This window comes from Colletotrichum aenigma, assembly GCF_013390185.1.
Source record: "Colletotrichum aenigma strain Cg56 chromosome Unknown KSG_Cg56_contig04, whole genome shotgun sequence".
In the NCBI taxonomy this organism is placed as follows: domain Eukaryota; kingdom Fungi; phylum Ascomycota; class Sordariomycetes; order Glomerellales; family Glomerellaceae; genus Colletotrichum; species Colletotrichum aenigma.
In genome coordinates this window covers 5,072,728-5,094,548 of record NW_023500910.1, presented here as the reverse complement: position 1 = coordinate 5,094,548, position 21,821 = coordinate 5,072,728, and the positions used below count along the sequence as shown (strand labels likewise).

Genomic DNA, 21,821 nt, shown 5'->3' with positions numbered 1-21,821 from the left:
TCTTTCAAACATCGACCCTGTACAGAGGCTAATGATTCAGCTTTGCTCCTATTGTGAATGTTCGCACCAGTATCGGGCCCTGGCTGGGGATGGACTAATTTTGCTATGAGGCCGCGTCGCGCGGCGATTATCCAGCCGTCTCCCTACTTAGTTAGTCTCTCGGTGCACCAGCCACCGTTGTCCGCTCGATAAGAAGCCCGCTGCCCACGTCCTCTTGTGAGCGAGAGACACTCAGGCTTTGCAAACGAATCCATCATCTCTTTGGCTGCAAGATCCAAGAATACTGAATTCAGAAGTTCTTCATTGACCTACTAATATTTCGAGAAGACAAAGAAATTTATTTTGCGAGTTTATTTCATCAAATCCTCACAGAACTTCAATACTTGTTCTCAGATTACGTCAATGAAGGAATTCCTCAAGACGAAGTGATGGTATCGCTTTTGGAAGTTACGAGATCTAGACCCCCTTTTCAACATGCTCATGATAATAGTCACTCACGCCCTTGAAGATGTCTCTTGACTATGGCGTATTTGAAAAGCAAATGCTGCAAAATCTCAAGGCCTTCGGATTATCCTGGGCAATCGAACCCTTAAACGAAATTCATACATCTCCTGAACTTCTAATGATGTCTGATTCGCCCAACATCACTCCGATCTTGGGTATCTGCACGTCCACGTATGACACATACTTCTTGGCTCAAAAGTGCCCAAGCCTGTTTGGAAATGAGCACCACTGCGACATGCTATAACCGTTTCATGGCATTAAGTGAAGTAATACATTAAGCAGAGCACGCAGATATGGCGAATCATATGCTTAAGCAGACATGTCAATGACCAGCGACTAGGGTGCAGTGACGGACCTGGACCATCTTCCGCATGCGGCCCACCACGACACATACTGCGAGCCACTAGATTGATGAGGAAGGCATAGGTCAATCGAAGATTCTACGGACTTGGTACTCGCCCAGAGAAGCAGTGTTTTGCCACTCATGCGCGTTTATCTACAGGACTGCAAAACAGCCGCTCTTTGATGGTGCGAAAGGCAACGAAGGCCTGAACGTCAGGAGATTTGCGCTGGCATACCTTGATGGGCTCTACGACGTTGGTGCCTAGAGAAGCAGGGGTCGCCTCACTTTGAGCCGAGTATGGGATTGGACATAACTTGACTGGTAAAATGGTTTCAGCCAATGAAGAAAGGCAGCTAAACAGTCAACGTTGGGCAGTGATGATCTACTTCACGGGCGTCCACATATACACCAGGGCTACATTCAAATGCCAAGCATACCTAGTGACTCAAACGCATGGAAGATAATCGGAAGTCCTGTTCACCACGCAGTGCTGTTTGTGTATGACGGCGTATGTGACGTTGACTTAGACGAGAGCGATTATGACTGCTCCTACAATGGTTTCAAACCATATTATTAAAACGGGATTCCCGGACGACTGGTAGCATTTTATGTACCTAAAGAAATTGACATTAATCGGCTTCGAGATACTGGTCTTCAACGTCAGGGAAGTACTGGGGCCTCAGAGGGCAAGGGTACCTCGTTTGAGCAAGCAAGCCATGCGATCCGATTTGATGAGCCAAGTATTGAGAAGTTCGAGCATGGACCGCAGAACATAATTAGCCCATCAAGATGCAGATCTAAACACGTTGCTACGAAAGCCTCAATAAAAGTATAACCGACGTACTCCGCGCCCAACCTATAGCAGCGTCATGAAATCATGTACCCGACAGCGTTACTGATGCGAACCTTGAGTCCTCTGGAACTTGCTGGCAATCAAGCTGACATGCGACACATTTCATCTGTAATGAATCCGAACATAGATCGGGAGCTTTACTATCCAAGAATGAACGCATTCACAATCTGGGATAGTCACATGGAAACGTGAAGTCCCGAAAATGCTGAATCTGAGCATTTGACAGGACGTCTTGCATAATTATGAGTTTGGTTCTCGGCCTTGGTATGGAATTTCTGGCAAGCTTTGCATTGTGGATGACCGCTAAGGACTTATAAGACGTTTGAAGTGACGCTATCAGATACGACAGTCCGGATCTTGAGATTTGAATGCGAGATAAAATGCTTCATAGGCGGCTATAGAATGATAACCCGCAAGCGGGAACTATTAGAAGAGATCAATCACGACGGTGTGAGTCGAAATGCTGGGATTACATTAAGAACTGGTCTGATTCAACGAAGAAGCCGCGCTTTCGCACATGAGCGTTCGTACCATAGGAACCAAGGGCTTCTTATCCAGGTCCTTGTATTAAGTACAACAAGGACTGTTGGTATATATGGAATGATCGCATGATCAAGTCCCTACCTCTGATGACCGATTTGAGTACAGAGAACATCCCTTCGCGGTCAACTTCTTGAGTAGGATTGTCGGAAGCCATGTTCATTGTGTGTTTCTGCCACCTCAACCCCTGTCAGTTCATCTTGAAAACGAAGGCATTCTATGATTATCATACCTCAATATCCAAGAGGTCCAAGATATAGCTGGTTGTTATGATTGAGTGCATTTGGAATTGTATCAGGCCAGAAATGGGCGTCAATATTAGGCGGAATAGAGTCCATGCTATCCAATTGAGGGTCACAACCGAATGGTGGTTGCCTCCAGTCCTCTTCAGCGATGCGACCACTGGGTGTAAAATCACGCCCCCAACATCTCTCGGTGTGATATCGATGGCATTTGGTCTCAAAGCTGAAGGCTGAAACTTTAGTGACAGCCTGATCTATCCCGCACATGACTGGCTTATCCAAGTAAGCTACACTTTGTGAAGGTACATGCATTAGCTCCGCTGACATGCTTGTACTGAAGTTCTCGTAGCGCAATTGCGCAATTGCGCGATAGCCTTGTAAGCAAGCGCGGGGTCGCAATCTGCACAGTAACCGCAGCAGCAATTTGCGCAACGTGCGATGTGCATCAAGTCGATGTAATTAAGGTACCTTTGACTCTCATTACCGGAAAGAGGGGAGACGAGAAAATGAAACGCAACTTATTGCCATAAAGTACCGTTTGGTACTCATTGTTCTTTTTAATCGCCAAACAAGGAGCATAATTATGATCCTGAGCCTGAGTTTCCTTGCATGCTAATAGGGGGTACTCGGATGGGTTTGGGGCACGTGGGGCTGGGCAGTGACTGGTTCGCCCAGGCGTCCAGCCCATCGTCTATCCTTCCCGCTCCAAACCACCATCGAGAACTCAGCGTCTACGCGACGTAGAAAATTTAACGCGTCAGAGAATTGTCATGAAATTCTAGACCTAACTGTGTGACGGATGATAGCAGACCGCAGATGAAGATTCGTTATCATTGGAGATATCGACAATGAGCATGCAATGACGCGGTGCACTGAAGCCGGTCACCTCCGCAAAGGGCCCCTCCACCTGCTGCCCAAGGTCAACATAACCTCCCCAGTAGCAGAACATCAGGAGGAGTGGTCCTCATGACAGTGATCATTGAGGCCAAAAACGCACATTTGACTCTCTTCGACTTCGCGCCCAATTCTATAATTCCCATCGCCAGGCTTCAGTGAGGCCAACGTCTGTTTTCACGTCGCCTTGAACGAGGACTGTTGTAAAAATTTTACCGGAAGCAGTCAGCCACCCCGGGCGCAAACTTCGGCACATGCAGGCAAACGTCTGGCACAATTGTGGCGACCATTAAATCTGTGTGTATCATGCCTCCAGCACCGTGAGGCTATCTTCCCTCCTACAAAGCTCCTCACCGAATTTCCAATACCAGCGTTCAAATACGCGCAAGACCACGAGTGCTGAATCTGCATGCCATTTTCGAAGACGATTCAAGCACCGACAATTATGTACCGAGGAGATAGCGCTCCCCACGGAGGGGTTTCACCACTTCCTTCGACTGGTGGTTCGACGATCAGGCTGATCAGGCTACTCGACCTTCAAGCCCATGAATTTGAAGTATTCCATGAATCGTCAATTCCTCAATACATGGCCATATCGTATTCATGGGGTGAGGCTGAAAATCGAGAGATTCCACGGGTAGACATCAAATCTCAGTTCGAGCCCACGAAGCCGAGCTTTCAGAGACTTGTGGTAGCTGCCAAATTGGCATTCAGCCTGGGCCTCCGGTACATCTGGTGTGATTCTTTTTGCGTCGATCTAGAGTCCACAGACGAGACATTGTCAACTCTGCGTCGCCTAAAGACATTCTACCAACAGGCGCATACCTGCTTGATATTCCTCCCCGGTTCACTCGGTGAAAACCTTCACGGACTTCTCAACGCCTGTCCCACGTCACAACCGCAGCATCTGCGCCCCTCAACCTCATTGTCAAGCTTCCAGCTCTTCGCGTCTTCAAGTTTTATATGCAGACTTTCGATCTGTAAGACTGAATGTCAGGTTGAGGCCCCCTGGATCGATGGAATTCTCGAGCAATCACCGTCGACAGACTTTGGCAGCTTTGAAAACGATGAGCTGCGAGATCCTACATTCCATAGCACGCAGAGGCAGGTCATTGAAAATCTCGGTATCCATGACACTAGAGTTAACAAATCAAGTAGAGTGCCCATCTCGATCACGGACAGCCAACTGACACTCCGCCACATTGACGAACCCCGGCGATCCCAGGGCTGTTTGGCAGAAACAGCCGACGCATCAACGGCAATGCCGAGATGGTGTGGCTGGACACAAGGAAGCCTGAATGAATCACAGGTCCAAATGTTCCAAGCCGCACTGCGGGATTTCGACAGATTACATGTGGCCGCTGTGGAAAGCAGAGGCCCAAACTTCTTCAATTACCCTGCCTACGGACTTTCCGGCACTGAACACATATTTCATAACGACAGTCAGCATCATGAATATGTCACCGAGCCCAGCATGAGACCCGCACACCGTGGACTGTCATGTGCAGAGTCTTACTACCCTTCGCCCCGAAGTGACGGGGGGTTTCCGACTCATACGTCAAAGCAGGACTCGGGCGGAGAGCTAGGAGACGATTGGATCCACGTCATCCCAGAACATCACTCCAATAGGTCCCGAAATCGCTCCTTGTCGCATACCATCAATGTTGGTGAGAATCTCAGCGGATTAAATGAGTGTGTAAGCAAGGAAAACAATCTGGCTCCCCCTCAATGTGGGAACCACTTTGAGATGCCCATAACAGACATGGGTAAATCTGAATTCATACGTTACTGGTTGCATATGGAATCGGCCTTAGCGACCCAAACTGATGCCAATTCGCATGGAAATGCCCTAGGAAACTCAGGTACCCCGGCAATGTCCACGGAAATGAGTTCCGGAAATGGGGCACAAGATGACATCAAGACTCTTCCGTCTCCAGGGACTTCTAGCTCCAAGGGAAATCGGGTGCGATGTTTTGATGAATGGACTAATTTAGAGTCATCTCTGGTCCAAGGTCATCCTTTGAGGGCAGTAATTAGTTATATCATTCATGAAGCGCTGAATCAATTCGAGAAGTGGAAAGAAGCCCGCACATGTTTACAGGAGAGCACGGGTCAGAACGAATCCCAGGGGGAGGACCGCAATTCGGACATAACAGCATCGGACAGGAACAGGGAGGCCTTCGAGTTTGCTTGCCCGTACTACAAAAAGGACCCCTCTAAGTACTCAGACTGCCTCAAACGGTCTTGTCTCCGAACGATTGGGGACGTCGGAGACCACGTCTGGCAGCATCATCGGATTCCATTCTACTGTCCCATCTGCAAGAGGGACTTCTCGACTGCAAGCGGTCGTGATCAGCACATCGTTAAAAGAATCTGTGTTGTAGAAGATTGCTTTCCTTTCGAAGGAGTTTCGGACGACCAGAGAAGACGACTATTCAAACGTCGTAGAGGCGTGGGAGCCAGGCAACAGTGGTATCATATCTGGAAGATTCTACTTCCAAAGGTGCAACCTCCTAAATCTTCCATGCTAAGAAGTGACAAGGGGCAGGATATTGCTGCTTTTCGGGAATTTTGGAGTTTCCATGGCGAAGCTCTTGTTGCGAAGTCGGTGCAGACCGCGAACCTAGAGGCTTGGGATGGGAGGTCTGAAGAACGTGATTTGGCGAGCTTGTTCTGTGAGGTCATGAACAGTGCTATTGATCAAATCTTCGAAAGACTGAAATTGGGCTGAATGGTCTCTGAACCTTTGAGATGATCATTTGGTTCAGATTTCTGGTATGGCATCGTTCTCTGCTCGAGCAAGAACCGCTACTAACTTTTGGATCAGGTATCCTCGTATAATAAACGGACTTTTCTTTACCATGAAAACTATCATGTTCTGGTTGGAGAGGTTGTAATCTTGTTTTGGGGGCGCTCACTTTCTATTCGATTGAGCACACGCGAATGGGATTCAGAGATCCGGGAACACTGTCTAAATTGCAAAGCCCCCACCATTCGTAAGAAATTGAAGTTCAATATTACGAATGAACAAAGCAGCCAAATGTGATGCTGTTGCTAATAACCCTGTCTAAGATGAGGTCAAATTATTCGAACTCAGTATCCTGCTTTTCATGATGGAGGTGCCTAGATTGTGATATTCATGAATTGAAAGGATACTTATAAATAATGGAAGCAATGCGAATGCTTGCTGGTCATACCTTAAGGACAAGAAGTCTTGTATATATATTTTTCCTTGAACATACCCACAAGATGACACATCTTCACGAGCCGGACAGACCATTGCCCAAATAGGATCAAGACAAAGATCAACCACTAATGTAGGTCGATATTGAGCTCGATAGCCGGTCTTACATTCAAATCATAGGTCATCGAATGGGTCTCCGATGTCCCTACACAAGTCTCATGCCTATCATTGACAGTTGTATTCGAGCAGAAGTCGAACTCCTAGCTTCAGAAGGCGCCGATGTCAAGAGTGAAAGATCAACCCCTTCTTTTCTCTCTGTAAAGCTTGATCATACTACGCAATGTCATGTTTGTTGTCAAATTGGCTAATGGAACCATAAGCACAAGTATCACAATCCTCGTAGTGCTTCAAAGGAGGTGCATCGAATCATTGTTATCGGCCAGTGGGGCTGGATTGTACTGTCTCGACAACTCATTGCATGAAAGTAAACTTCGCGTAAAAGGTTTTCTCTAACTATCATCGGGGTATTGATCCACGAAATCTGTCCTCCCATCCAGCAGCGCATCGGCATTGAGCCTCACGCTCCACCTCACCATGTCCGTCATACTCTGGTCCCTGAACCCATCACCGTGGTTTCCAATGTCACTCATTGAGCTGAGAGGACCAGCCGCACGATGGTGATGGAAGAGAGCCGGCTGCGTTGTCAAGCAATTATGAGGCTTCCTTCCCTTGGCTCCCTCACAGAAGAACCTCAGAAGGATATCAGCAGCATCACTGACATCCTTCAGAGCAACCTCTTGCAAGAGCTTCCTCGCGCCCTTCTGGCTGACCGCGTAGCCAAGTGTGCAAACACCTTCCTGTGCGTGGTGAACAGCCCGGGTGTGCTCCGGGTACTTCTCCTTCAGGGTGAAGGGGATGTTGAAGGTCCAAAGGTTCTTCTTCGGGGCGACAGTGACGTCGTTTGTGTGGATGATGCGAGCCTTGGGTACAGTCTTGCTGTCCTCGAACGGGAAGTGCATTCCACAGTGTCCGATCCAGAGAAGATCCCAGTCATCGCCGTACGGAGAGACTTTGGGAGGGATTGTGGCGGGGAGATACTCAAATGGGATGTCGGGTATCCTACCCAGAGTGTTGTCGGTTGGCACTGGGTAGCTTGGGTCGACGTAAGACAAAGGTGCCTCTGCCAAGGGTTGGATAAGTGCTTGCGCCGACAAGGCGAAGTCGTGTAACTGGTGCCTAATCCTGATGTCCCAGTCGACGTCATCTTCGAGGATGAGGGCAGAGGTCAAGTTGCGACGAACGATTCTACGGGGTGTGTCAGCGAAGGAGTCAGTTATCTGGGAGGAAAGGCGCATCTCACTCGCCAAGCGCGTTCATGTGTCCGCGCCAGCAGCCAACGGCTCCATTACTGAGCTTATCATGTTCGCTCGTCTTAGGGATAGCCTTGTCCGGCACTCTGTCTCCGGGAACACCATCGACAAACTCTATTTCCATGTCGCTCAGAGCGGCCTGGAGAAGAACGCCATCTCGACGGTCTGTCCTTGACGGAAGGCCAATGACGAAGATCTTTTCAAACTGCAGATTGTTGTATCAGCAAACCACCCAACTCTGAAGCCAAGAGGAGACTCACACCCAAAGTGCTGTTGTTAATCTTGCTCATCAAATCCGGCAAGGATGAGCTCCGCCGTTGCCGGATCTGGCCGAGGAATGGATTATGCAAGAAGAACACCAGTGTGACAAACACAGCCCCGAGGATACAAAGATCCCTCTTGGACGTCGACCTGACGGGCATGAAATGCATCTTCATCTCCTCGCAGCAAAAGAATGGGGAAAAGAAGAAGAACGAGGAATTCCTAAAATATTTGCGCCATGGGTTCCGCGAGTGCCGGGCGCCTCTTCTTAAAAAGCAGATTTGAGCAAACAGGCCGTATCAGGCATGATGGTGTGGGTTGTCAAATCTTACCCGGCGGTATGTATGGGGCCGGATCAGCCAGCCCCCAACGTCCAAATTTGCGAATGGCGGTTTTCCACTGATAGGCCACGATGCATGGGGGGGAGCATAGTGTGCGGCATGGCTCTCCTGCGTCAACTGCGCCGGGATGCATATCCGTAGCCCGCCGAAGCAAACAACTTGCAGGCGAGTTCCAAATTAACGTGGAGCTAAGGGGCCCGGAGCAGAGGGAAGAAAAGGGGAATGATTTGATTGTTTGCTTTGCCTCACGGAGCTGAGTTTTGGTTGTGGTGTTGGACCTGAAGCGGTTAACGCCATCGCTTGGCAATACGAGTTTGTGTTGGTGCAAGTTGGGTTACACTGCAGGCAAAGTGGATCGCTAGACCTTCGTGATTGGACTGTTAGTAGGGAGCTGAATCGCAAGCGCCGTAGCCGTTTTCCAAACCATCAGCAACGCGATAAAGCCCCCTTTGGTGGTCTACCCACTATTGGAAATCCACATTGGCTCTTTATGTTTAGTTTTAAGCTTGAATTCTCTACGCAAAGTCCAGATATCGTGACTCGAGGATTCGCAGTGGTCCCCTTAAGTTGGCCGTGACGGGCAAATGGGTGCTTGCTTTTCCCAACAATGTCGGTGTCAACCCTGGCTTATCGCAGCAGGCTGCAAATTGCGCCTTGACGATCGACGCACGTGGTTGGTCCAGTTGAGCAGGGTGTCGCTGTTTGTTGTTCCAACATGATACCAAGGAGTGGGCCGGGGTCCCAAGCTGTCGGGTTCCAACTCAGCAAGGACCACGATCAAGTTGGAGCATCTTAATAAAAGAACAAATGTCAGAGTCAACGGCTCTCCCTCTCATCTTGCGGAAAAGCAAGCCAAATCAACATGCTCTTCCTTGCTGTGTTGCTGTTCACCACTGTCCCTTTAGTGTCTTCCCAGTTCCTCAACCCGTCTCAGAGTAGGGAGCTTTGGAGAATTGGGCAGACACGAAAGGTTCAATACAACACTAAACTCGAGGAATACACCATTGCCCTTTGGCAACAGGCCATTGCAGGAGGTTCTGCGACTCTGGGACCGATCATTGTTGGTAAGAGTTGACGGAGTTGAATGGTTGATTGTCTCACGAGGTCACATCTAACTTCAGTCCAGAAACCACAACAGGCCCAAACAGAGAGTTTGAATGGAAGGTTGACCTCGAGGAACTCGACTTGGGCGCCTCCAATGTCTTCTTCTTCTGGCTCTTCGAGGGAGACAAGTCCGTTCAAGGACAGGTGAAAAAGGGACAGGCCTTTTCTTCAGCCTTCTTCAACATCACCGACGAGCCCGAACCGAGCATTTCATCCTCCATCAAGTCTTCGACGACCCGAACTTCAACTTCAGTTGCGTCTTCAGTCACGTCTTCTTCCACGTCGGCAGTCTCAATTACGACAGAAGCCGAGTCGGCCACGACTGCCCCAGAGGCGTCAACAACAACACAGGCGCGCGTCCTACCAACTGCACAAGAGCCGGGACCGACAGACAAGACAAAAGCAGGTGACGCGTCGGCGAGCAACGTCCCAGAAGTCAGCGTTGCTGACCCAAACAGTCTCTCTGTTGGGGCTCAAGCGGGCATAGGTGTCGGAGTGGGGCTCGTCGGCGTGACGTGTGTTGTGTGCGTTATGTTGTGGTACAGGTACCTCAAGAAGAAGCAGCAGACAATCTCCGAACTCCATGGTAGCACAACCTTCCCACAACTGCCTGGGTACTCCAGAAGCCACGGTGTTGGAGGTGAGGATCCGGAGTCTCCTGTCGACAAGCCAGGTTATTATGTGAACAAGAGGCCTGTGGAGATCGACTAAGGGTTCAGGGAGAGATTATGATGGCTGGGGGTTTTCAACAGACTACGCTGCGCGTGGATTGTCCATAGCTGGTTTCTACATTCCAAATTTTTAAAACTTAAGGCATTAATCTAAAGCCCAAGTCTCCATGCCCAATTGCGCTCCGCCGAATCCTCCTGCGGGTATCCGACATCACCGGCCGGAAGTGGGGCTTAACTCGGCAGCTGAGAGAGCACTGCCTGCTCAGTGGTCCTCAGCAACATGCGGTCGCATCATGGACGGTTTGCCCGTCGCCGATAGAACCGAGTGATGTGCAGCTGAATCCGGGCACAGCACGACATGTCGGCAACGCAAGCTGAAATGCGACGAGGTCAAGCCTGCCTGTGGGTAGTGTGTCAGTTCTGACCGAGAATGCGTCCTCTCGGCGGCCTCGATGATCCGTAACTTCATGGCTTCATTGCTGCATCTTTTCCACTTCCTTACCTCGCTGCTTCCACATCACCAGAACGTTAACACAAATGTTCCAGCAGGAAGCGCGCCTCTCTCACAGAGAGAAAATGGAATGCGTAGTGCTGCTTGACTGAATAGGACTTGTGAAGATGTCAGAAATACAGGTAAGATAATGCTGTGTGAAGGTATTCTATTGATGTTGACAATTGTATATATAAACTCTATTCCCTATGTCCTAGGTGCTGAAAATATTTGGTTACATATCTCGTAAATGTCGTCCGGTCGTCATCATTACTTGCTCAAGAACACAATCATGATATGCTGGAATGCCATGGAACGCTAAGCTGATGCCCGCTAAGTCCTCAAGTGTGTGTATGTGTGTGTGTATACAGAATGCTTTTCGTCATTATCGTCAATTTCGTTTATCATTCAGCTTTCCAAGCCAATGGAACCATTCGATGGTCGACTGTCTCGGTGGTTTCGGTCGCGGTGGTAGTGTGTCGTTGCTAGTCGGGAGGATCGGCTCGTCAAATTTCTTCTTTGCAAATTTCTCCCTCAACTGTCCGCATTTCTTTACCAAGAACCCCTTCCCCTTCGGGTGCGACAGGTCGACGATCAAGAGCGCAGCCAGCGTCAAAGGAATGCCAATGGCAAAGAAGAGCCAGAAGCTCATCTTGGCCGCGGAGAAGTCCGGGGAGATGCTGAGGAAGCTGGAGGTGAAGTTGAGCGGGATGAAGATGGTCGCTAGGCCAGTGAGTCGGGTCAGGTTCCCATTTTGCTTCACTGCTCGCCTGGCTTCCTCGGCGTTGATGCCGTTCATGGCGATGTTCTCGATCGTGCGGATGCGAGCTTGGCTTTCGTTCATTTGCTGCTTCACATTCCTGAAATCCGTCCAAAGAGCTCGGATGCCGTGGTTGTCCTCTTCCGCAATAGGCTGAGGAGGTCGGCTATCCATCTCAATGATGGCGCCGCCAGGTTGCATCCCCCGGATAGGTGCGTGAATCTCGGGAGGAAACAGGCGCGCTATGGCCTCGCTGATCATGGCCTGGTAGTAGCCAATGTTGCGACGCCATGGGGATAGCTTCTTGAGAATGTTATCGATGTTGCTGAAGTTGTCATCCCAGTGAGGCTTCTCGAATTCCCACTCGATCTTAGTGAGGGTGGTCGTGACATATTTTAGGGCCCGCAGCCAGTCAACAATGACCAAGCGATACATTCCGAGGGCGATGTTGCGCTCGTCTTTGCGCACCAGATTGAGCTCGTGGGAAGCCATGCGCTGACTCCAATACACGACGTCCTCGTACAAAGTGCCTTGTGGAGGTGCATCGACAGGCTGGGTTTCATTTTGCAGCCATGTCTTCATGGAGGGAGTCTGCTGGAATGGACGATAGCCGCCCCATACAGGCTTACCACTGGAGACTGTAGGATCGACAAGCAAGATGGCTGTAGGGGTGGTTAGCGTTTACCTGACGCAGGGCACCAATCGAACAAACCTGTGACGGGCTCAGACGCATCCTTGCGTGGCTTCCACCACAGCGAAGTTTTGGATCGTGTCAAGGTGATGCTGTCACCAGTCTTGGCCAGCAGACCGCCTTTCAAACGTTCGCGGCTCCTATCGCTATCGATGCGCCGCAATACATTGAACATGCCGCTGTCGTACTCGGCTGTTTTGAAGTCTGCCTCGGTCTCAAAGTACCGAGCTCGCAGATACTGCAAAGTGAAATGGTTGCGTTGACGGGCATCGACATCCAGGCTGGGAAGCTCGACCCACGGGTCACGGGGATTGTGGTACAGATAGTCGTCAATGTGTGACTGGAAGAACTGAGGATCAATATCGTAGAAGGAGCCCAGCAACTCGACAAGATCACGGGAGAGATCCTCGGCAACGATGAGCCTAATTTGAGCAGTCGTGGAGGTTTGCGGTTGATGATGGAGGAAGCGTTCCAGCCCGGGTACGTCGTTGATGAAGTCCGGTGATTTCTTGGCCTGGTTGCCCGTGTAGTCGACGACGCAAACATGAGATCGCTTTGCTCGCTCTTCTCTATGGCCTCGTTCCTTCCCTGGGAAACACTGCAGATATTTCCACTTGGGCGGTGCAGCGGTGACTTCCATCCAGTAGCCGAGATAAGCCAGATGGGGCAATGTCTGCGAAAGACTCTTGATAAATTTCAGGTACGGCTTTGGCCTGCGAGGCGGAGTGTCAGTGGAAGCACTCCCATTTCAAAGAGTAAAACGACGGACTCCTTGATTTCCCACTGTGTTTTGCACCTGACGCCTTCGTAGAGATCGCCAATGTAGTATGTGTTCCCGGCGGCATCGGTATGAGGCAGAATGGCAAATTCTTTCCCGTTCCAGCCCTCCCACTGTTTTTTCTCGTGAGGTTCTAGGTCATTGATTTCCCGGCAGAGGAGTTCATAGTTGATGCCCTGAGCCTTGGCGGATTGGCCGTCTGGTGGAGGATGAACTTGGCCTTCGAAATCCATTTCCTTGGAGCGGGCCGGACTAGCGGTGGAAAACATCTGAACCATCCTGGAGGCTAGCAAGAGAGACCTCACACTAGTGATGGCGCGGTATTAATAGAGGAGACGAACGAAGCAGATAATTAGGAGACGGCAGAGCGAGGAGCTATCCATGGATAGTCTCGATGGGGGTGCCTCAGGCATGGTGGGCTTGGTGTGCGCTGGCCGATGATTTTCTGCTTGATGCAGTGTGAGCCTGCAGAGGTGGGGTTTGGGGCTGCATGGAAAGTCTTGGACGATGCCGTAGATACCGTGATCAGCAGCAAGAGCAGTTGAGCAGTTGAGCTAATCAGCTATCTCATCAACTGCTGGTGGACTACAGTACATGAGGGTGCGGGGTTTGGCCAACCAGAGATCCTATGCAATAATCGACACTTTTTTACAGCCAATAGTGAATTTTGTGGTTGAGCAGAATTGGAGAAAATCGGGGTCATTCACTGACCACAAGTACTGCAGTCCACAGCAGTTGAGCTAAGGTAGGTAGCTATATCTGTCCAATATGCTTGTGTCGCTGCGGGTGGGCGTGAGGGCATACTGCATGGCAGCTCGTGCCTTCCGCATGAGAGGGCAGCGCAAGTCGAGTGCCATTCGATTTACATTGGCAGGCACGGCCGGGGCGGCTGCCCTGGCGAGTCACAATGTAGGCGCAGTGCATGCAGTCAGTGCTGACTTCCATTGAGCTCGAGGAGTCGAGGCGCTGCGGCGCTAGCGAGCCAGACACCTGACGTGGGGGCTGTGCACGTACCTTATACAATGGACAGGAAGCTGCCTTGCTGTCAGCCTTCCAACATCCAATATCCCCGTCAAGCCACTCGCAGCTGCCTTCAATTCTCACCACCCACTAGTGGGGAATCCCATCCGGGCGGGAAGTCATCCTCTTTTTTTCCATTTGCGGTGCTGCCTTGCTGTGACTCCGAACAACACGACTTCAACCGCCAGCTCTCTCGCGATACGAATACATCTACCGTGCGTCGCCGCGTAAGAACCTGATGAAATATCCACACCCGCTTCCGTTTGCTGACGTGCCCAGGAAATCGCTGCCAACAAAGAGCAAACCGCGAAGAGGGGTACGCTTCATGCAGCATTTCTTGCGCTCGCTGTTTTCCTCATCGCGATCCTCTTCCCCCCATCCATCCTCTCACATTACCACAGAACCCACCAACGCCGCCCCGAGAGAGCCGGAGAAGACCGCCGTCATGGCCCAGCCGGTGCTCGTCAACGGCGCAAACGTCTCCCAGGCAGACCAGGCCGCCTACGCCAGAGACAACCTGCAGGCCTGGGACAATATTGCTAACGAGTGGGAGACCTTCCACACCCCCGGCGAAGACGATGGCAGCGATATGTTCACCCAGTGTCTGCTGCCTGTCGTGTGGGAGCTCGCAACTGAAACCAAGACTACCGACGACCTGGCCGCCTGGAAAGAGGGCGAGACCGTCCTTGATCTGGGCGCAGGGAGGTGAGCAGCTGAAATTGCGACGCGCGAAACGCGCAAGCAAGCTGACTTTGCCATTTTGCAGCGGTATAATTGCGCGCATGTTCGCGAAAAAGGGTGCCCATGTGACCGGCCTTGACTTCTCAGAAGCCATGCTTGAGAAAGGCCGCGAGCGAAGTAAACGAGAGACGCTCAAAGGCAAAATCGAATATGGCAAAATCGATCTTATGAATTACGATGAAATGGCCGCCTACATGGAGAACAAGGAGTAATTCTATCTCTCCCAGCACCGCTGCATTCACCTGCTAAGTAATTGCGAACAGGCGGTTTGACATCATAACCATCAGCACAACACTCAAATCTCTACCTTCACTAGATCCGGTCGCTAAGGCTCTGCCACTAATGCTGAAGCCCGGTGGACGGTCAGCATTATCGACTGCGGAACACATAATATCTGCTGACATCTGACAGTGTCGTGGCCGTTGACCTTCACCCCGCATTCTCAAAACCGGCCGGCCATCGCGGCATGGAGATTTACGAGGATCCCAACACCGGCAAGCAGCAGCTGAGCACCTACATCAAGATTCCAAAGTATCTTAACGTCCCACCGTCCAAGAGTGAGGCCGTCCGTGGGCAGCCAGAGCCACTAGTAAGTTTTCAATCTCTTGTACATCTCATGATCAGACACTGAACTAACCTCGCAAAAGTGGGTGTTCCACCGACCGTTCTGGTCACTAATGGAACCTTTCTTCAAGAACGGATTGGTTCTGGATGCCATGCGGGAGCCAGCTTTCGAGGGTGCACCTCAACCCCAGCAGGCACAAAGCTACCACAACTTTCAGCAAACTCCCATGCTGCTGGCGTTCCGCCTACGGCACAAGGACCAGATCAATGGCGCACGGAATTGACCGAGTGGTCACAGAATAGCACTGCAACCCTGTACATAGTTCACCTGCCGCGGGAAGTTCTTGGTGTCCAACCCGTTGGACGGGCCTCTAACCGGGTGAGAGGATTTGGGCCCACGTCGCCCTGCAGCCACGACCAAGAGATACCGGTCACCTACTTCGACTCAGACCGGCCCTCCTTACTTCCGATAATCCACGGAAACTGCCTGGATTTCCTCCGACTACTGAGTTGAGTACGTGGAAGTAGGAACCAACTTCACGCGCCTACGACGACTTACTGAATCACGACATGCACCTAAGGCCTTAGACTTGGTTCTTACAGGCCACGATTTGACGGAGCACATCATGAAATTACGTGCCCCTTTTTCCAAAGCTTTCCAAGTCTGCAAAGACGGCTCTCACATCAGATGTATTTGTTGGAGCTTCATGATGGTAATTTTGATTTTGCCTACACTCAGCCGGCCATACAATGCAGACCACATGGCTCTGCTCATGGAATTGGCGGTATGTTGAAGTTTACACGATCCGAGGAGCAATTCTCCCAGTGCTCGTCAGCGAGGAAGCTCTGTCTCAAACAGATCCTGCCTGCCTTTGGGCAGTTTTGTGGAATCGCGGGTTCTTGTACTGTATCTCAATCAATTCCCATGTGTTCAAGCAGTGGAAGTCTCCCAATATCACCTCTTTCATTCACTTCACCCACACATAATAGGCGTGAAGGCAGCAGAGACAGTGGTATGCATATTATTCTTGTTAAAGACTGTGAAGTTTTAGTAAGACTACAGTTAAGCGACACCGAGCAAAGCTTGTTAACGCTGTAACCAGAGGCAACTGACAGTTCTCAGGGGAAATACTGAACGACGGTGACAATGCCGATGACAATACCGATAAGGCAATGAACTGAGCATCTATCTGACGTTGCCGGAGAAGTATGACTTCAAATGCAATGCACTTACTTCTAGATGCCCACGGGGAGAGAGATTGGCTTGGCCAATGAATGAATGGCAAATTGTTCCAGCCGCAGGTGATCGTGAACTAGAGCGGGGGCAAACTCAATTGGGCCTTTTCGTGTAAAGCGAAAAGTAGCGGTAATCTGCGAAGATAGACTTTGTCTAGGACTCAAGAACATTTTGCCCGCGCCCTGGCACCGGTATTGAACGCACAACTGCACAGGCCAGAAAGATGCTGAAGATTCCGAGGTGCATAACAGGCTTATCCATGGGTATTACTGCAGCATTTCGCAGTATCTGCTCTCATAAACTCTGCAAAAAGGCCCGACAGACAACTTGACTCGGTTGTCCCCCACACGAAAGGTGCGAAGAACGAAGAGGATCAACGGAGCCGGGGCGTCACCGGCTTGGCATACGGGTTCGCGCCCACCGGCCCGCACCGCCCTACCTACGACATTCAAGACCCGCTGCCGTTCATGCCACCACTGAAGAGGATTTCACAATTGGCGTGAGAGCGATTTGATGAAAGAAACCGTCCAAATATCAACAAGTTCAATCTCGCTCAATGAACCTTGGACTGTTGACCATTTGGTTTTATTACCCGATCGCATGATTAGCTAGGCCTAAATCATTAGACCGCTAAAGAAACTTTGAGGTTCAACGCAACTCGGAACTCTCGGACGGGACTACTCCAGACTAATTCACGATTGCAAAGGTGCACATAGCTTTACTACTGCACATGGGAATTCAACATGCGATTCCCAGTACCCATACCCATGCGTCTCATGGGTCGAAAAGATCTTATCACCCGATAAACACTGAAAGAAGGGGTGCGCTTGACTTACACCCTTGATTAAATACAGGGTGGGAACGCTTTTCATTACTACGAGCTCCTGACTCTTTTCTCTTTGGAGGAATAATCACTAAAAAGACCATAAACTCCATCATGATATTGATACCGCTGGCAATCATTCTCAGCGCGGCTGTAATATACGCTACAATTCGTGGGATATATTTGCTGTGGTTTCATCCATTAGCAAAGTATCCTGGACCTAGGATTGCTGCCATATCCAATCTGTGGTACATCTACGCCTGGTATGCCTTCCTCTATGACTCTATGTAGCATCAGAATACGGCTGACCAGGAGGGCTCGGCTAGGCTTTCCGGAAGATATCCTTGGATTATTGAACAGAAATTTCAAATTTACGGTATCAAATCACGCACCACCTCTCACGAGACCCCATGCTGACTAGAACAGGCGATGTTGTTAGAATTGCGCCAAACGATTTGGTCTTTCGTACACCACAGGCCTATAAAGATATTTATGGAAGCACCGTTAGGCGGCGAGAGATCTTCGTCAAGACTGACGTGCAAGACTTGCCGGAATTTACTGGATTTCCTGACCTAGGTGTCGCCGCTGAGAGGAACCCCGAAACTCATGCTCAGGTTGCGCGTGCACTGCAACCATCCTTTAGCTCGCGCGTTCTCCAGGGCTGTCACGGTGTGATTCACCAGGTTGTTGACGAGTTTGTCACGCAGCTTGAGAGACGAGGCGAAGTCAACTTGACAGAGGTAATTCCTCGAAGGTGGCAACCACATAATTCGCACCGTTGACTTCAGCTAGTGGGTCGATTACTTCGCCCATGACATTTCCGGCGAGTTGGTGTATAACAGGGAGGCGAAGATCATGAAGTCAGGTGAGGCTCCAAAGTTGACATCACAAGAAAATAGTTGGCCAACTAAATTTTCCTATCATAGGAGATCCTACGCCCGATGTAATAGCATCACGAAAAATGTCATATCTGGGAGCAGTCATCGTGGCACTAAAACGGTTTCCCCTCTTAAAGTTTCCTCTATTCGTCTGCCTGATTCCATGGGCTTTAGCATCTGGCATATCAACCTTCGGCAAAACTGTCCAAGGTTACGCACGCGCGCGGATTGCGAAAGGTGGCAAGGTCCGACATCTAGATCTCTTGGAGCCCATCATACCCCCCGAGGGGTCAATCGTGTCACAAGAAAGCAAGAAGCGCAGCGACGACTGGATCGTTGCCCAAGCCAACTCACTCATGGCAGGAGCTTTAGGTCTGGTCACCAACGCCATTATTTCGTCGATTCTCCTCTTGTGCGATTCGCCAGAGACAATGAACAAGTCCACACACTTCCCTCCTACATACAACCCCGCCGGCACCCACTGTTAGTGCCGTGCTGGGTCCGCAACCTGAACACTAACACCACCAAATCCACCCCCTAACAACCGGAACTCTCGCCTGCGATGGCCTCACAGCCAGCCGCGGGCCTCTCGCAGGCCCCTAGGGGCCTCTCATCCTCTATGCATAGTCTCCCCCAGACCCCTCCCCCCCCTACCTCCCTACCTCCACGACCGAGGGGCCTCACGCCCCCCCCTATCCGGCCCTTGGGAAGGGGGCTACGATCGGCCACTGCCGCCCTCCAGCAGGCTTGAGAGGGTTGAGCCCTCTGAGATGAGGCCCTGGACCTCCTCGCCAGAGGCCTAGATGCCCTCATTAGGACGGCCCCAGCACGACTGAAGGCTACAGCCTAGGACCTTATCGATACCTTTACCCGGTTTGCAACCGCAGAAATCTCTGGACCCACCCCTGGCCCCAGCACTGGAAAAACGTATGCCCAGACAGCTAGTAACTCTACCGCTAGCGGCCCCAGCCCCAGCCCCAGCTCCAGCCCTGGCTCCAACTCCGGCCCCAGGTTGAACCCAGCAGCAGGCTGGCGGGCCACCAGCCGCACACGCCAGCCTAAGCAGACCCAGGACCTCCGCCTACTAGTTCGGCTCCCTGCAGAACACATCCCTACCTCCAGAACCCTAGCCCCTCACTCAGTTAAGATAGTGGTAACAAAAGAGCTTAACTTACAGCCGCAAGACGTAGTTGAGGTCTGCCATACTGCTATAGGCTTCTCACTTCAGCCCTAGAACAAGGAGATCTAAGCTTTCCTTCTCTAGAGAGCCCCTGAGATCAAAAGCTGCCTTACAGCTGAGAAGGTTGAGGTGCCCACTAAGTGGCATCAGTATATCATCCTATTCTGCCCCCTCTATTTTACTAGCCTCAATAGTAGTAAGGTTAGCATAGAATCTGAAATAGAGGAAGAGGTCTTCCTAAAGATAAAGCAAAGACTTATTTCCTGGCGCCCAACCTGGAATAGCCCTGATCTAGCTACAGCTACGCAAAGCCTGGTTATCGCCCTCCCTCAATAGGTTAAGGAAGGCTTCCGCCTGTTTAGACAGTCAGGTCCTGCTCGTCTGCTCCCCCCGAGGAAGCATATCCCTAAACGACACTCCCCTGGCTGCCAAGGCTTTCACTCAAACTGCTACTGCACCTGGAAACCCCTCTGCAAGAACTATAGCAAACCCTTAGATACTCATAAGGCTGGGATCTGCTTAGTTAGGCCTAAGTGTGCTAACTGTTATAGGCCCTTCCCAGCAAGCTATGCAGACTGCCCAGCTAGGCCCCTACTGGTTAACAGAAACCTTATTATTCCAACCTGGAAAGAACTGCGAGGGATCCAGAAGGTTAGAGAGAAGGCGTCTAGCGACCTTCTAGCAAACCAGGCTAGCTCCCTAGGAAGCAGCATACAGCAAGCTGAGGCTAGGCCAAGCGCTACATCTAAGCGCCCTCAACCCCTCACACCTACGCAAGACTTAATTATTATTGCAGATACTGCTAATATAGCTGGGAGCAGCAGTATGGATGAAGATGAGGCTGAAGACTCTAAAGCCCTCCCCCCCCCTAACTAACCGCCCTATCCATCCACTCCTAAGCAGCAGCAGGAGCCAGAGGGTAGCCCAGAAGCCTGACTATAACGTTGTTAATACCTACACCCACCTCAACCTCAACTTAGAGCTATAGGCTTAGGCTAGCAACCCCACAGGTACTACGAGTTGCCTAGTGTAATATAGGGAAGAGGAGCCCAGCCTATACAGCTCTCTTAGAGCTCTGCTGGGCAGATCAGATCGACATAGTTCTGGTCCAGGAACCCTAGATAGGCTATAGAGATAAGATGCAGATTAATACACACCTAGGCTTTAACTCCTACGTACCAGTTGACTTCTGGAACAGCAGAGATATAAGGCCTAGGGTTATAACCTACACACGCAAAGGTCTAAGGCTGCAAATATAGTAATAAAGACCTACCTAATCAAGAGATATCTTATAGGTGAAAGCTGGCGACCTCACTATTATAAATATATATAGGCCGCCAGATAAGCCTATAAACCAAGCAACCAGCATCCTTCTAGATTATCAACCGCCAGAGAGAGCCCTTATTGCTAGGGACCTTAATGCCTGCCACTCCTCTTGGGAACCTAGGTCCCCTAGCTGGAATCGAGGAGACGATATTGCAGAATAGGCAGAAGGCTATAATCTTCTGTTTATTAGGGAGGTTGGGGCCCCTACCTATACCCACAGGCATACCCTCAACCTAACCCTCTCAAATATTCCCTTTACTAAGGCTTATATCAGCCCACACCTACACCTAGGGGCTGACCATAAAGCCATCACAACAATTATCCCTATAAGTAGGGCCTAGGAACAGGGACGCCAGGCTAACCAGCTCTCAGTCCCAGAGTCAGCCCTACCACAGCTGATCAACCTAGTAAAGGCTGGGGCTACAGCCTTACCTACTCTAGGGGAACTGCCCAGCCCAGCAGAGCTGGACACCCTAGCTGCCCAACTGGTCAGCCTCTTCTATACAGCTATTCAAGTGTTACGGTCAGCTATCCGACAGTAGGGTCTGCTAACAGAAGTTGGGGATTGATACGTTCTAACAGTACACGGGGTCGTGGTCGTAGGTCGTAGTTCGTAGGCTGTAGTAGATCGGGTCTTCAGAGGCTAAGGTGATCAGTCTTAGACTCAAAATAAGTGATTCGCAGTGAAGGTAAGCTGAGAGTATCCGTGAGGATGAATACTAAGTTGATTGCTGAAGAGCTATGGAAGTCTGACCATAAGCCAGGCTCAGGGTCATACTATATACAAGTTCTGAACAGTGCCCTTATCTCTTGTTACCGTTCCTAGTCCTGACGGGTTCCGTTCACGCTAAGTACGGCTTCTGTATTCTTAGCGTACAGATCTAATCTCTTATCTTATCGTCACGTGACTTATACTATAGTTCTTCTGTTTCCAAGTGAGTCCCTGTTGTTCCTGTGATCCTACAGTATAAATATCCTGTCCTAGCCGCCTGACGCCCGAGTGGGTCGTTCAGCTGTTATCCTTGT

At 50.5% G+C, this 21,821-nt stretch overlaps 5 protein-coding genes across 5 annotated transcripts; 3 read left to right on the top strand and 2 right to left on the bottom strand.

The window, feature by feature from the left end:
• Window positions 1-7,069: 7,069 nt before the first annotated feature.
• On the bottom strand, window positions 7,070-8,361 carry colgalt1-1 (Procollagen galactosyltransferase 1; the record flags this gene model as incomplete). Its single annotated transcript, XM_037322438.1, has 3 exons — window positions 7,070-7,865; window positions 7,921-8,135; window positions 8,191-8,361. 3 exons carry the CDS (start codon window positions 8,359-8,361, stop codon window positions 7,070-7,072), a joined length of 1,182 nt encoding a protein of 393 aa, XP_037180185.1.
• Window positions 8,362-9,394: 1,033 nt separating this feature from the next.
• CGCA056_v007188 (uncharacterized protein) lies at window positions 9,395-10,347 on the top strand (the record flags this gene model as incomplete). Its single annotated transcript, XM_037322437.1, has 2 exons — window positions 9,395-9,596; window positions 9,659-10,347. 2 exons carry the CDS (start codon window positions 9,395-9,397, stop codon window positions 10,345-10,347), a joined length of 891 nt encoding a protein of 296 aa, XP_037180186.1.
• Window positions 10,348-11,188: 841 nt separating this feature from the next.
• CGCA056_v007187 (uncharacterized protein) lies at window positions 11,189-13,304 on the bottom strand (the record flags this gene model as incomplete). The annotated part of the gene is made up of 3 exons (XM_037322436.1): window positions 11,189-12,219; window positions 12,270-12,961; window positions 13,018-13,304. 3 exons carry the CDS (start codon window positions 13,302-13,304, stop codon window positions 11,189-11,191), a joined length of 2,010 nt encoding a protein of 669 aa, XP_037180187.1.
• A 1,187-nt stretch (window positions 13,305-14,491) lies between these two features.
• ubiG (Ubiquinone biosynthesis O-methyltransferase) lies at window positions 14,492-15,635 on the top strand (the record flags this gene model as incomplete). The annotated part of the gene is made up of 5 exons (XM_037322435.1): window positions 14,492-14,751; window positions 14,813-14,995; window positions 15,051-15,149; window positions 15,199-15,376; window positions 15,435-15,635. 5 exons carry the CDS (start codon window positions 14,492-14,494, stop codon window positions 15,633-15,635), a joined length of 921 nt encoding a protein of 306 aa, XP_037180188.1.
• A 2,186-nt stretch (window positions 15,636-17,821) lies between these two features.
• On the top strand, window positions 17,822-21,405 carry BOA3-5 (Cytochrome P450 monooxygenase BOA3; the record flags this gene model as incomplete). Its single annotated transcript, XM_037322434.1, has 5 exons — window positions 17,822-18,151; window positions 18,204-18,276; window positions 18,338-18,772; window positions 21,168-21,333; window positions 21,399-21,405. 5 exons carry the CDS (start codon window positions 17,822-17,824, stop codon window positions 21,403-21,405), a joined length of 1,011 nt encoding a protein of 336 aa, XP_037180189.1.
• Between the last annotated feature and the right edge of the window lie 416 nt (window positions 21,406-21,821).